Source organism: Coffea eugenioides, chromosome 8 (genome assembly GCF_003713205.1).
Source record: "Coffea eugenioides isolate CCC68of chromosome 8, Ceug_1.0, whole genome shotgun sequence".
Taxonomy (NCBI): Eukaryota; Viridiplantae; Streptophyta; class Magnoliopsida; order Gentianales; family Rubiaceae; genus Coffea; species Coffea eugenioides.
In genome coordinates, this window is record NC_040042.1 from 10,260,672 (window position 1) to 10,275,633 (window position 14,962).

A 14,962-nucleotide genomic window follows, 5' to 3' on the forward strand; every position below is an offset into this window, starting at 1 on the left:
GAAGCATTAAACAGCACTGACACTGCAAAGGCACCCCTAGAATGCAGCAACATTCAGTAAAATTGACTATAAGTAGTCAGAGACACAAGGAGAAAAGAAGACAGGATGCAATAGGTTGTTCCCTAGCAAACATGGAGGTGTTCTGGGCAGTGAACTCAAAGAGACTTTTGATGGTTAAGAAAAATCAGTTTGAAAGATAACAGTACTGAACCTATTCTGTTTTTTATCTTTGTTACTAACCGATATCTCATCCCAACCAGAGTCTCTACTTCGAGATACTTAAACTGTTTTCAGAATCCAATTTTTTTTCCATGTAAACCTGCCACTTATGATACATAATCACAAGTAAAACTATTTTTAAAGAAACAAAACAAAAACTAGATGTAGGTATATGCTTGCAAGTCTCATACATTAAACTTTGAAATAAAAAGATAAAACAAAGAACAAATGGACATTCTGATAGATTGACAGAATCATGACACTGAGGCTACAGGCATGACCTACTGTAGAAGATATGCCTAGTCTACCATCACACAGAATCCAAAATCATATTGATGCATTATAACCTAACTGGAACAGGTAGAATATGAATAACATACCTAGAGGCAAAATAGGTTAAGGACCATTGCATGACCGCAATGTTTATGCATATCCAGTAGAAGAACATTATCCTGCAAAAAAAAAAGGAGGATCATGCATTTTCAACAGAGATGATATACAACAAATGATAAGCAAGAATTAATTATCTCACAGGATGTGTAGAGGGTTCCATCGTATAGCTATCAACACTGCACAACAAAAAAAAATATATTATCAAGTGAAAGACATTATCAGATTTCTCAGTAACTTAATTCAAACAGTTTGGCTTTCTTATTCCAGAACAGAACCACTCCTGAGCTACTGGATTATTGACCAAACACACGTGGCCAGAAGATCAAAGTAGAAAGACGAGTAAACCCAAATGTTACCCAGAACATATACAAGGGGCAATCTCAATGCATGAATCACAAAAGTCGGTGATTTGCAAACTTCCCACAAGTCAGACTTGAATGGAAAAATGTATAAAGCCCAGCAGATCAACAGTATCCATGCAATTTCCTTTCTCACACTTCATGTTTGTTTTCCCCTCTCATTTCCTTAGTTTTTAACTCTGTCAATGTGCCCATGCACATAATGTCACTAGTTATCTATAGCTTGGTTTTTACTCTTTGCTGTTATGCCTTCCTTATTCTTCATTTGGGGATGGTAGGGGAAGGGGATCAATTTTTGAAGGTTCATTTAGTAGCAACAGATTTTCAAGTTTATTCTCTCAAGGAATGCATGCAGTAAATTTTTATTAAAAAGCAAAGTGCTTGGAGAGGAGGAAACATGCTGAGTCAGTGCATTGCCTTTCTTGAATAATCTAGTCTTACATCATAAGGTATTAAAAAAATTAAGTATGCATATTTTTCTAAAGTTTGACAGCAGAAGGCGTAGTGTAAAACAATAAAAACCTCGCTTACCTAGCATAAGAACTACTGGTGCCAGGCGAACTGACAAGGAACCAATGTCTATCATGTGCCTGAAGAAGAATAACAAAGGGGGGAGAAAGAGCCAGTCCATGTCAATAACAACAAGAAGTACCCAAGTGTTGGCCTGGAAAGAGAAATCAAGTAGAACTATGAGCATGACATCAGATGAAACTCATCTCGCATGCGAGGTTAGGTAGTTCATTTCTCTGAGTATCTTGTCAACGTCTGAATATGACGTTAAGCAGCCAAACGTTTCGAAATTGTTTTCCTCCATGGATCGCGGCTTATAACTAGTGGACAACGATGCAGTTGGCCAAGTTCGAAAAAGTGACAGACATGCCCTGTTTTTTTCCATTTTGCGGGGATGGGGCGTGGGGAAGGGGGGAGGGGGAACTCAAGGCAACAAAGGAGATCAGCACAGAGAGAAATCCGATACACGCCGCAGAGAGGCACAAGTAGCAGTGCTTCAACTTCATACAACTGAAAGTACATGTTTAACTTTTGTTAGCAAGCATGTTTATTTCAGATGATATCTTTTCATAAAAGAATTGGACCTTCAGCAAGAAGCTCACAAGCCTAATATGCTGTGCTGCTAGAGCTAGACTAATGAAAAAACCAACTCAAGAGTCTGCCATTGCACCATGAACAGGCAATCAATTTCAGAGGCAATCCACCAAAACAATTGATCTGCTACATCAAAACCTTGCTAGACCAAGGTTGGTTTTACCCGATGCATATAATTCAACAACTCCTGAAGATGGAAGGAAGCCAGCTTACTATGTCATTCACAATGGGTTAGCCGTGACACATAATTTCCCCCTAAACATACATGTGTGCCTCCTTGTAGTCTAATTTTTCAACAGTTGCTATACAGAATTGATGCATAACATACATAAACCAGAACCAGCTAGTTGCCAAAGAACTTTCAACACAATTAATTGAAATTTCTTGGATGTGCGGGAAGGTTCACGATTAGCAGCATCATGTTAAGTTCAAGCAGGTCATTTGCAAAATCAAAATAGAAGCACCCCCGACATCAACCAAATATATGCGCACATGAATGAGGGAAAAGTACCTGAAGACAATTCCAATGGGAAACATACACCCAAAGCCAACAACGTAGGGATACAACTCGTAAACACCATAGCCATTAGCAACCAAGCTCGGAGGAAGCTTGATGATCACCCTAAGGGCTCCCATCCATGTTAATAAACCCATGACCTTCCGCATGGGCCTGCAAATTCCATACTCGCACTGAAAACCACCCGACCCCCCAACCAAACAAACAAGTAGTTAAAAAAGAAACCCCCCAAAATTAAAATTCAGTAACAAAACCATTATCCAAAGAAATTATGAAACAGAAGTTTAGGACTCAATTAAAACAGCAACCCCCAACTACCATGAAAATAGCATCTTGGAAATTGTCCATGGAAATAAGCACCCACTTACGTAAGATTATCAGCAGCAACGCCGCAACCAAGGATGCCTTGTCCACCTCCGGCTGTAGTGGGAGAAAATCATCCACGGCAACTGTAATTTTGGTCATGTCTACGAACCAAGAGACAGGGCAATCCAAGGAATAGGAAGAAGAAACCGCCATAGATCCTCCGGCTATCGTCATGTTAAAGAGCCCAAAAAACGCAAAGAAAAAGGAAAGGGAATTTCGCTACTTTCATCGCTAAACTTTTACACTAAAATCAATTTCATCCTTTATGATTTTTTTTAGCCAATTTAGTCCTCTGACTATTTTGAAGTCTTCAATGTAGGACTTTTGTAGCGGTGACACAACATTTTACATATTTTGTACTACCGGTAATGGGTATATCTATCCTTTTAAATTAGATTCTTCAATTTAGACAGACCTTTGACCATGGATCTTCTTCTTCGATGAATTTCACTGAAAATTTCATCTGGATTTATTGGAAACTTGCACACACTCTTTTTCACACACTCAAATTGAGAAACAAAATCCATGAAAAAAAAATAGAAAACCAAGAACCAAAAGGAAAATTGAAGCAAATTTTGAAGGAGAAATCTCTCTCATATACAATTTTAGATCTACTCACTGGCATACTCATTTTGTTTGGTTCTAATTCTTCGATCCTCCATTCATGGTTGCTAGCAAAGACACCACCAATTGCAGCAAGATTTTGAGTTTGATATTGGTCACTTGAAAAGATTTACATTCCATGAACTACAAATTGCAACAAACAATTTCAGCTCTAAAAACATACTCGGTCAAGGTGGATTTGGAGTTGTCTATAAAGGATATCTCCCAAATAGGACAGTTGTGGCAGTTAAAAGATTGCGAGATCCTAATTTCACGGGGGAGGTACAGTTTCAAACTGAAGTTGAGATGATCGGTCATGCTGTACACCGGAACCTTCTTCGGTTAGATGGCTTCTGCATGACACCTGAAGAGAGGTTGCTTGTTTATCCTTACATGCCAAATGGGAGTGTTGCAGATAGATTAAGAGGTTTGTCTTCAATTTGTTTATAAGGAGTTGATCTCTACGATCTCTGAACCTGTTTGTCTCCTCTTCTGGAGACACACACTTAGCCATTTCCGCAAATTATAACACAACCTGTAACTTTATACAGGGGCAAAAGGGTAGGGGAAACATGGTCAAGAAATCTGGAAATGGTTTTCTATTTTGTGGTGATGACAAAAGGATGTTAACAATTCATCACTTGGAAACTAGCTTACATTGCTTAATCAAAGTTTGATTGATTCTAAATATTATAATTGTGGTGAAAATAGAATATGCTTCCAATGTTTCTTTCTACATGAACACTGAAGAGATTTTGAATGACAGAGTCGAGTCCTTCTTTGTGCCACTTAATGAGGTTTCTTTGTTGCTTGACAGACACTAAAGAGATATTTTTTGACTCAGCCATAGTCAAATTTCATAATATTCAATTTTTGTGATGACCTTAATCTGTTTGACAAAATGCCCAAATGAAATGAGTTTATGAGTAGACCTAAGAGTATGCTTGAGAGCCATTTCTCCTTTAAATTTTGCATCACTTTCCTCATGGTTCTTGATATTTTATTTTTTTCTTGTGAATTTTGTTTCATGATTTGAGTGTGTGTAAGAGAGAGTTTGGGTGAATTTCTGGTGAATGGGATGAGATTTCTATAGGAGAAGAAGATCCATGGTCAAAGGTCTGTCTAAATTGAAGAATCTAATTTACAAGGACAGATATACCCATCACCGGTTGTATGGAATATGTAAAATGTGGTGTCGCGCTGCAAAAGTCCTACATTGGAGACTTCAAAATAGTCGGAGGACGAAATTGGCTAAAAAAAATCATAAAGGATGAAATTGATTTTAGTGTAATAGTTTAGGGATGAAAATGGCGAAATACCCAAAAGGAAAATGTAAACACTAGACAGTATTCTAGAATGGGAAATTTGTCAAATTGGTCCCTAATATTTAGAAAAAAAAAATTTTAGTCCCTAACATTTAAAATCAGCCAGAATAATCCCAAACATATAAATTATTATCCAGTTTGGATCATAATGCTCGTATTTGCTTATTTTTTGACTGAAAATATCACGTCTCTCTCACCTGAGTATATTTTTAAGGGCAAAACTAGAAAACGCACTTAATTTCCCTCCTAAAGCAAAAATACACGGAACCACCATCCCCTTTTCACCTTTCCCCCTCAAATCCCCTAATTAACAGGCATAACCTGAGGAATCTCCTATTTCAGAACAATACCCACGTGTCGTGCTATAACCTAAGGAATCTCCCGTGTAAAGAGCTTTTGCGATCTAAGAATATCAACCAATAACGAATTTAAAGTAGTTTGATAAGATCTTTGTAACAAACTAGTGGAACTCAAAGTTGAAGACACTAGTGAGGAGTCAATAATCAAGAAAGTCATGCAGATAGTAAATACCAGTAAATCCATGAGGAGAGACCCAATCCTGGACTCAGACTTGCACTCTTCACTCTTCAGCACGTGGTGTTTTTGGTGTTTTCTGCAAATTATTCTGCTTAAAACTATCAATGGCCCCAAAAAGAGGACTAATCCCAGATCGTATGGGCGATAAAATGGTGGGGCTCTTCTACATAGCAGAACCAAACCCAAATTTTACAGGTGATAAAATTGTGGGGCTTTTGTTGATAATCTTATTTTCAAGTATAACATCATTCTTTTTCTTGTCTGCATCCACCAGAGCGACCCTTTTCTTCCCAAGATCTGTACAAGATTTAGCAGCAGATGCTTTGTTGTATCGAAGCTGGGCAAGAGCCCTCAGTCTAAGATACTTGTTGCTTGAACTTCTTAGTCGTCTTTTGTTTCCCTGTCTTAGTTTCCCTGTCCTTTGGAGAAACTTTTCCCATTCTAAACATGGTTCTGCTAATTGTTCTCCTTTTTGGCTATCTCCAGATTGGAGGAGATGGTGGGTACGGCTAGGTTTTAGAAGGGAAATTTCTCAGGTTATGCTTGTTAATTAGGGGATACCGGCAATTAGGGCGTTTCTTGTGGCTATAATTTGAGGGGGAAAGGTGAAAAGCGGATGGTGGTTCGTGTATTTTTGCTTTAGGAGGGAAATTAAGTGTATTTTTTGATTTTACCCTTAAAAATATATTTACGTGAGAGAGACGTGCTATTTTCAGTCAGAAAATGAGCAAATACGAGCATTAGGACCAAAATGGATCATAATTTATATGTTTGGGACTATTCTGGCTGATTTTAAATATTAGCGACTAAAAAAGGCTTTTTTTTTTGTAAATGGTAGGGACCAATTTGGCAAATTTCCCTTTTAGAATCTATTCCAATTTCAAATTTTCCCAATTTTCAATCAATGCGAAGAGGACCGAGGGAAGCGGTTAATCACTTTCCCAAATTTTTTGCAGCACAAAACTCAATAAGTTTGTAATTTCATTCAAAGTTATATTTCACATCTGAATATATGCATTCAAAATCTGTTGATTGAAAGTAAAATTAAATCGATCTACACCATCAATCATTTGTGCGGTCGATCAAGTAGTTCCAGAAAAAATTGTTGATGTACTCTTATAGCAAGCACCTTATGTTGAGGTTGAAGTTTTGAGGTAACTTTATCTTATATTTGAAAGATTGACATCATGTTTACAATAAAATCAAAGATTTAAAGTCCTAGAAAATATTTGTATGTTTTTCTTTTTTTGACAAATGGTAAGATTTAAATATGCCACCAATTTCAGATCATACCCTAAACCACTCAAAATATATATACATATAATATATATATATATATATATATATATACACACACACACACTCCCAGCTCCCTCAGTTTGGATCTCAGCTTTTCCTTTCCCTTGCCTAGATGAAGCAATGCCTATTATAGGGTTTAGAGGGCAAAAGCACTTTCTTATGCAAGCCCTGAGTACAGCCTTATGGACTTGGTAAAATATTAATGAGCCGATTAATAGTATAAGTTTCCTTTCACTCTTAGTATATAAGCCACTCCAAAATATATTTTTACGTCCAACAATATTGGTTATTGGTTGTTGTTAATCATTACAAGCGCTTCGCCTTTGCTTTCTATGTCAAGAAGGCTTAGAATATATGCCAACAATTGAAAAGATTCACAGTTTTTACATTAATTACCTGAGTTGGATAGTTCGACCTTGCAGCGGCATATAGAAATTTTTCCTTGAATCAAGTTACCAAATTTTTATTCCAATCAAATATCAACAGTTTCTCAAAGTTATTAGGTTATGTGGAATTCAAAATTGCAAATTAACACTTTTGTTGGGTGTTTCAAATTCCTGAACAATTTTGGATGGACAAATTCTGATTTACAGGAAAAAGTAAAGATTGATGATACTCTTTGATATATTGGTTGAAGTTCTACTTGCATGTCTTGCTTCTTACTTTGATTTTTGTTGGGCAAAGGCATACCTTTGGTAAGTAAAGTGACAGGCCTTGTGGTGAAATAGTACATCGTAAAGGTATTTTCTATGTGCAGGTTACCTTTCATTTCTCATTCCATTTAAGTAAGTTTGTCATCCAATGGTTTCCTCATTAATCAATTGTTTTTTCCTTTATTTGTGACCATCATGGAAGGCGAAGGTGGAGACGAACTGATGTTGGCATTGCAGTGCTCTTCCACAATCAACTGTTGATGGCTTCGCAGCGTGACCAGCTGAACAGGGTTTGGCTAATGATGTAGTACAGGACTTGGCTGCCAGTGCTTATTATGCTAGCTTTCATTGTGCTCGGAATCTATCAAAAATGGTTTTGATTAGCTGTAGTTACGGATCAATGTGAACAGATTTTATTTGCAATAGTGTGGAATGTACAATTGAGTTTGGTTTATTAATTTTTTAGAAATTACTCAATGATTATGATTTTTTTGAGTTCGCTTTTCTAGTAATTATTTGATAGTGGGTCCATTTCCTTTGTTTTGAATACCCAATTTTTTTAATTATCATGTTACTTGCACCATAAATACGTATTTTATATTTTTAACCATATATTTATTTGATTTTTATCTCACAAATATCACATTTCTTTTATCTCAAATAATAATCTATCGAATGTTGTAAAACAAAATAAACTACTATAGTATGAATGGAGATATTAGAGGAAAAGTAGAGCAATAGAGAATGGTATTCTTTTATTCCAACAAAATACAAAAGTACTCATAAAGGGTGTCAATGTACCTCTATATATAGGTACTACAAGATCAAAAGTACATAAATCCTATTAAACACCCACTACTACAAGAATATGAAGAAACTTATGAAACGGTTTCTCCACTACATAAATAGATTTATGAATTGTAACTTCTATACATAATGTAGTCATAAATCATGAATTAATCCTCTTGGGAATACAAAGAGACATCCACATTTTTAGTTGTTTCATAACACTTCCCCTTGGATGTCCATTACACAAAGAATATGTCTCGTTAAAACCTTACTAAGGAAAAACCCATCGGGACAAAAACCCTAGTGAAGGAAAAAGAGTACACTATTCTTGTGTACTAATTTCTCCTCCAGATGCAAACATTATTTGAGATCTTTTAATCGTCGCATTCTATTATTCTTCGCCAATTGCACTGAGATATGGTACTTCAGGACCAAGTATCTCTTTATCTTCCTCTCGCGATCTAAAAGGATCCTTATTAGGATCTAATGATCTGACAACCATTGGAGTACTTAATGTATGTACCTTATCCATATAAAACCGCTTTAATACCTTCTGGGTATATGCAGTTTGGTGGACAAAAATTCCACTCTTCAAATGTTCAATTTGTAAATCAAGGAATTTTATTTTTCCAAAATCTTTGATATCAAATTCCTTCTTCAAATATTCAACATTATTTTGAATCTCTTTAGGAGTTCCAATCAGATTTAAATCATCAATATATATAGCAATGATCACAAAATTTGATCCATTTTTCTTGATAAAAACTCATGGACATATTGAATCATTTGTATAACCTTCTTTAGCTAAACATTTATTAAAGCGGTTATACTAAATATGTCCAGATTGTTTGAATCCATACAAAGACCTTTGTAATTTAATAGAATAAATATCTTTAAAATTTGATTTGTATGCTTTAGGCATATTGAATCCTTCGGGAATTCTTATATAAATATTATTTTTAAGATTTCCATATAAATATGTAGTAACGACGTCCATTAGATGCATATCTAATTTTTCATGTACTGTAAAACTCATAAGATATCTAAATGTGATAGCATCCACTACAGGTGAATACGTTTCATCATAATCAAATTCAGACCTTTGTGAAAATTCTTGAGTTACAAGTCTTGCTTTATACTTCACAATTTCTTTTTTCTCATTTCTCTCTATCACAAATACTCATTTATATCCAACTGGCTTTACACCTTCAGGTGTTTGGACTACAAGTCCAAAACTTTTCTTTTAACCAGTGAGTCTAATTCAGATTGGATCACATCTTTCCATTTTAGCCGATCATTTCTATACCGACATTCATCAATCGATTTAGATTCATAATCCTCATCAACTTCTATAATATCAAGTGCTACATTTTATTAGGCTCCAATTAAATTTTCTATGATTTCATTCTCTTCAGGAGTTGACTCTTCGGGAGCGACCTCTTCAAGAGATTGAATTTTGTCATGACATTTTTTTAATCTCCGGAGTTAATCAAAATCAATTTATACCTTATTTAGGTAGGCCAGCTTTAAATTTATTTGTAGCACTTGTGCATGTCCTTCAGGGACATCAATTTTAACCAGAGTATTTTCTGCAAGAATAGTTGATTTAATGACTCTTCTAGAGTCGATAAATATAACTGATAATTGGTTTGCAACTTTCTGCAAATGAATAATCTCTTGAACTTCTAGTTCACGTTATTTTATATGAGGATCGAGGAAATCTAATTTTTTGATTTCCTTTCGGTTGATCTTTTCCTCCCCCTAATGTCGGGAATCGTAACTCATCAGAATAAATAAATCATTCAATAGATCACCCATCAATATTTTACGATATTTATTCGTGAAAGGTGATTCATACCCAACATAAATTTTAAATTTCTTTTAAAGCCATATATAATATAAAGGGAGTATGTATAAATACTTATCGGCTCTCAAATATTCTCACTTTTGTCAAATCATATATCCATTGGGATCAGTAAACTTCTGATTTACTGCAGGTGATAATTATAAATCAAATGAAAATGAAGACAACTATATCGATAACCATTTCTCTCTCGAATGATTATTATGATATAATTAACCTTTATCTCATTTGATTTCTAAACATGATCTTTATCATTGTTTCATTTAGTGTCTCAATTTGATATCCATTTCGACGGATATTCAAATTCAATAATTTTTTCGAGACATGGTAAAAAGTAGTGCTTTATTTATGATAAACTTTTCTCCTACAGAGAGAAATATAGTAGTGGCTCTTTTGGAACTTTCAATCACTTAAACACTACAACTGATCGTGTTTGTCTCTCTCATTGGAATATAGTAGCACTTATTAATGCGACACATATCATTGTCACCATAATTCTTATGGGACAAATATCATTACCATAATCCTTTGATCTCAAATATTTAATATCCATTTTTTCTTCAGGAAGAAAAGTTAATTAAACAATCATCATACACCTTCACGATGTTTAAAGAAATTGGCCATGTGAAGATGATATTATAATTTTGATTCGTCAAATGTACTTTTACTTTTTTGTCCTCATCATTATTATCCCACTTCAAGTGGTAATTTTTTCTCTTGTCATGGTAAAGTATATATTTACCAAAATTATAGTCATGGCAGCAACCATAACTAATAAATTGAAATTTAGTCGCATTCACTTCTGGGAATGGACTAGAACTAGTATGCAATAAGTACAAAATACTTCTCAAATTTTCTCTCAATATTGCTACTACAAGAGCATATTTGAGAAATATGTAGAGAATATTATTTTCAACTAAGAAATAATTCTAAACATAGCAGAATTATGTACTTACAATCATAAGTAAATTTATCACACCAGGCTTTGAAATAATGACCATCTTTTTCTTTAAGTATTTCAAAGAACAAGTGGATTCTCAAGTATAATTGATTTTCTATAACAGCATCTCCAAAACTCAATGCATCAGAATATAAGTATTTATAACAAATAATTCTAAAGATAAATAAGTAGAATTAAAAGATGAAATATTACCTCAAAGATGTCAAAGCGTATATGTTCTTGTTTAGTAGTTGCTCAGTAGTAGACACTTGTATTTTGCAATCATTCAAAGGTTAACCATAATAAATTGAAATAAATTTATAGGTTAGAAATTTACCTCAATAAATAGACAGATGTTGGCGAAAAAAACATAGGCAGAATCTCGTGTTTCACTTTTACTCAAGGTAAAGCCTTCGTTTTCACCTTTTGCTCAAAAGTAGAGACTCGTGCTGATAACATGTTGTAAAACAAAATAAACTACTATAATATGAATGGAGATATTAGAAGAAAAGTAGAGCAATGAAGAATGGTATTCTTGTATTCCAACAAAATACAAAAGTACTCATAAAGGGTGTCAATGTACTTTTACATATAAGTACTACATGATCAAAGGTACATAAATCCTATTAAACACCCACTACTACAAGAATATGAAGAAACTTATGAAACATTTTCTCCACTACATGAATAGATTTATGGATTGTAACTTCTATACATAATGTAGCCATAAATCATGAATTAATCCTCTTGGGAATACAAAGAGACATCCACACTTTTAATTGTTTCATAATATCGAAACAAATCTCTTTTATTTTATAAATATTACATTACTTTTATTTTAAATAATACTCTATTCAAACACGCTCATTACAGATATGCACATTTCACTTCAGCATAGACTTAAAAAGGACTTCCATGGAATATGATGCAACAGCACTTGTATGATTTTTTTCATTAATTCAAAGTTTCGATTTCACTCATCTTGAAAAGTGGCTTTCTTAAATGTTAAAATTCAGTCCATCAGGAAAGTAATCACTTGTTGAAAACTTGTTGCTCTTTCCTTAGCCAGCGACTATTCGATGAGAGAAGTAAAGAGTTCTTGGACGGCTGATCTAGACTGAAAAAGGAGATGAGAACAGCTATCGCTACAAAGCCCTCATCCAAATAAGTACATCCACCTATGCCACGGCTTCAACAAGCAACTAACAGAAAAAGCTAATTGTATAGTCTTGCAAACAATGATCAATAAATGAATCCGAATTAGAAAAGCTGCATGAATTTCCACCAAACTTGTTACATAAGATTAATAAGTTTAAGCGACTAATACATTAGAAAGTAAATGGCCAAAAATGTCACCAAACCATTTAAAATTGCATCGATTGCCGCTCAATTTTTTTTTGGGCCAAAATGCTCACTAATTTGTTCTTTCAAGTTAATTTCGGTGAGTTCAACTCTTTTGATAATCGAAAATAAGCACAACACTTGCTAATGTAGGTTTTCAAGGACAAAAATGTTAAAAAATAATTAAGGGTTAAAAACAAATAAAAATCCTCATGTGGTATACCTAATATACAGAAAAGTCCCACGTGATTTTAAAACATACAAAACAATATCTCATATTTTGAATTAAATTATAAACTAACAGAATTCGTAAAACTTAATGGAATCCGGTAAATTTAACAGAAAACTTAACAGAATCCAGTAAATTTAACGGTTGAGACCATAATTTTCATTAAATTTAACGAATTCTGTTAGTTTATAATTTAATTCAAAATATGAGGTGCCGTTTTTTTGTTTTTTAACCCAATAATTAACACACAACTTTTTTGTTGCAAAATTGTACCTTCTTCCAACCTACACATCCTTGTCCCCTCCCCGCAATTTCCTTCTTCTCTCCATCCACCTACACCCAATGTTTTGAAAATCGGATCGGGCCGGCCGGTTCGACCGATTGAACCGCGAACCGGCCATGGCACCGGTCCGGTTCTATGTTAGGGTTGCTCATGCTAGAAAACCGGTCAAAAACCAGTCCAACCGTGAAACCATCGAAACCGGATTGAATCGATTTTTTTCGGTTTTCGAGTTTTCCTCCTTTTTTTTTTTTTTTTTTTTACGTTTTGCAAAATGTAGCTTTCAAGATTCGAACTCATGACCTTTGTAATAGAAGACCAATATAGTAACCGTTGCACTATCACATCTTATTAATTTTTTTTATAACTTATTTATATAAAACAAACACTCATATTTCTTTTTTCCATTTTTTTTACAAAATTTCATTCTCTCATGGCTCTTTCTTTTTTATCTTCAACTCTCTCCCTCTCTCTCTATTCTTTTTTCTTTTGTCACTCCCTTTTTAATCAAACATCTTTATTTTTAATTTATTGATGTTTTTTACATCTTTTAATTTTATTTTGTCCATTAAATTAAAAAAGTTAAAAAAGAATTATTTTTTTAACCCAAATTATTTAATGCCACAACCACTTACTTTGATCTCATTTTTTGTTTCTTATCAAGTTTGCATTTCTATTTTCGATTCTCTTGACTTCTTTCGAACTACAAACTTTCTTTTTTAAATTGCAATCTCTAAATCTCAAAACGTAAATTAAAATTTAAGTTCACAATGTCTAAATTCTCATCGACGTGAATTTTGTATAATTTCAAAATATTGTGATATTTTTGGGTTGGATTTAAGATTTTTTGGTAGATATAATTGAAATTGAGATGAAATTTATTTGTTTTAACTTATAATTCAAAAATAAATAATTTATTTTTAAAAATCCAAGTTATTCAAAAATAGTAAACTTTTCATCATGTAAAGTATTAAATTAGTCCATTACGTGTCTTATTTTGTGCATATATATATTTATATAAATTATTTTTTAAAAAATTCATTGAACCAAGGTTCAATCGGTCGGACCGGTTGAATCTCGACCCTTTCACTTCACCGGTTCAATTAACGGTCCGGTTTTTAAAACATTGCCTACACCACCTCTCAGCCACCCTCCCCTCTATCCCCGCCACCCATTATCCCACCCTTTCACTTGTCCTCATCCCTGCCACCCTACACATCTCGTCCTCTTTTCTCTCCCTACACATTTGTAAAACCTATTCCTGAATTTTATAGGATTAATATTTAAATAATTTGGGCAGAAGAGACATTGGCTATTCTTGCTCTAGTCTTGCTGAAGTACTTCCTTAGCCCTTTTAGAGTGTCAGTTTTTCTCTTTAATCATTATTTTCTTTTCTATTTAGACTGGTTTTAATAGTCACCTCTAATCAAATTACTGTTCATAATTGTTTTGGGCAAAGTTCAGTGCTCTAATGAAAAAAGATTCATCCGCAATAATTGCAATGCTGAAATAATTGAGAACAATTACATTCAAGTGAATGCTCTTGTTGCCTTGCCTACTCAAAACTGGCGTTCATATTATTGTAATTTGCAGAGGGTTGCTACGTTTCCATTCAATGTTTTTTTTTTCTCTGTCCTTTCGTGTGCTTTGATGTGTGACAATATTTGTGCCGTTTTGTTGTTGTGTTAAATTCTTACTCCTTTGATGTCTGACAAGATTTGTGCCATTTTATTGTTGTTATGTTATATTCTTACTTAATGTCAGGACTGTTGTGAGAGCAGGAGAATTACCATAATATGCTTTTCTTCTTCTGTTCCCAAATTATTGATGTCAGTGGTCAAGACAAATGTTTCCCTAAATTTCCCAAATTATTGCTGTGCCTTTTTTTTTTTTTTGGTTCGGGGTGGGTTGTTGGGGGCGGGGTGCGGCGGGCGGGAACAGGGAATAACTTTTCTAATTTTATCTTTTATGAAAATAATTGTTTTGTACTATGTTACTTTGACTCCAGTACCAAAGCCCCGTGAATACTGTAAAGACGAAATGAAGAGTCAGAATGGCAATAGAATTTGCAGAAGTCTTGCTTTGCATATCGAATTTCCATTTCCGGAAATGTGAGAGCCCAGAGAAGGAAGAAAGGCATTCCA

The 14,962-nt window shown here is 34.1% G+C and overlaps 1 protein-coding gene across 1 annotated transcript; it reads left to right on the plus strand.

Moving 5' to 3' along the window:
* Positions 1-3,326: 3,326 nt before the first annotated feature.
* On the plus strand, positions 3,327-5,977 carry LOC113780213 (inactive leucine-rich repeat receptor-like serine/threonine-protein kinase At1g60630). Its single transcript, XM_027326027.1, has 3 exons — positions 3,327-3,330; positions 3,755-3,988; positions 5,478-5,977. The coding sequence occupies exons 1-3, from the start codon at positions 3,327-3,329 to the stop codon at positions 5,975-5,977; spliced, it is 738 nt and encodes a 245-aa protein (XP_027181828.1).
* Positions 5,978-14,962: the final 8,985 nt, after the last annotated feature.

What these genes read in the sequence shown, in the direction of transcription:
- LOC113780213 (XM_027326027.1), top strand. An exon ending in TGTTGCAGATAGATTAAGAG is followed by an intron (nt 3,989 to 5,477) that starts GTTTGTCTTCAA and finishes TTCACTCTTCAG; the next exon opens with CACGTGGTGTTTTTGGTGTT.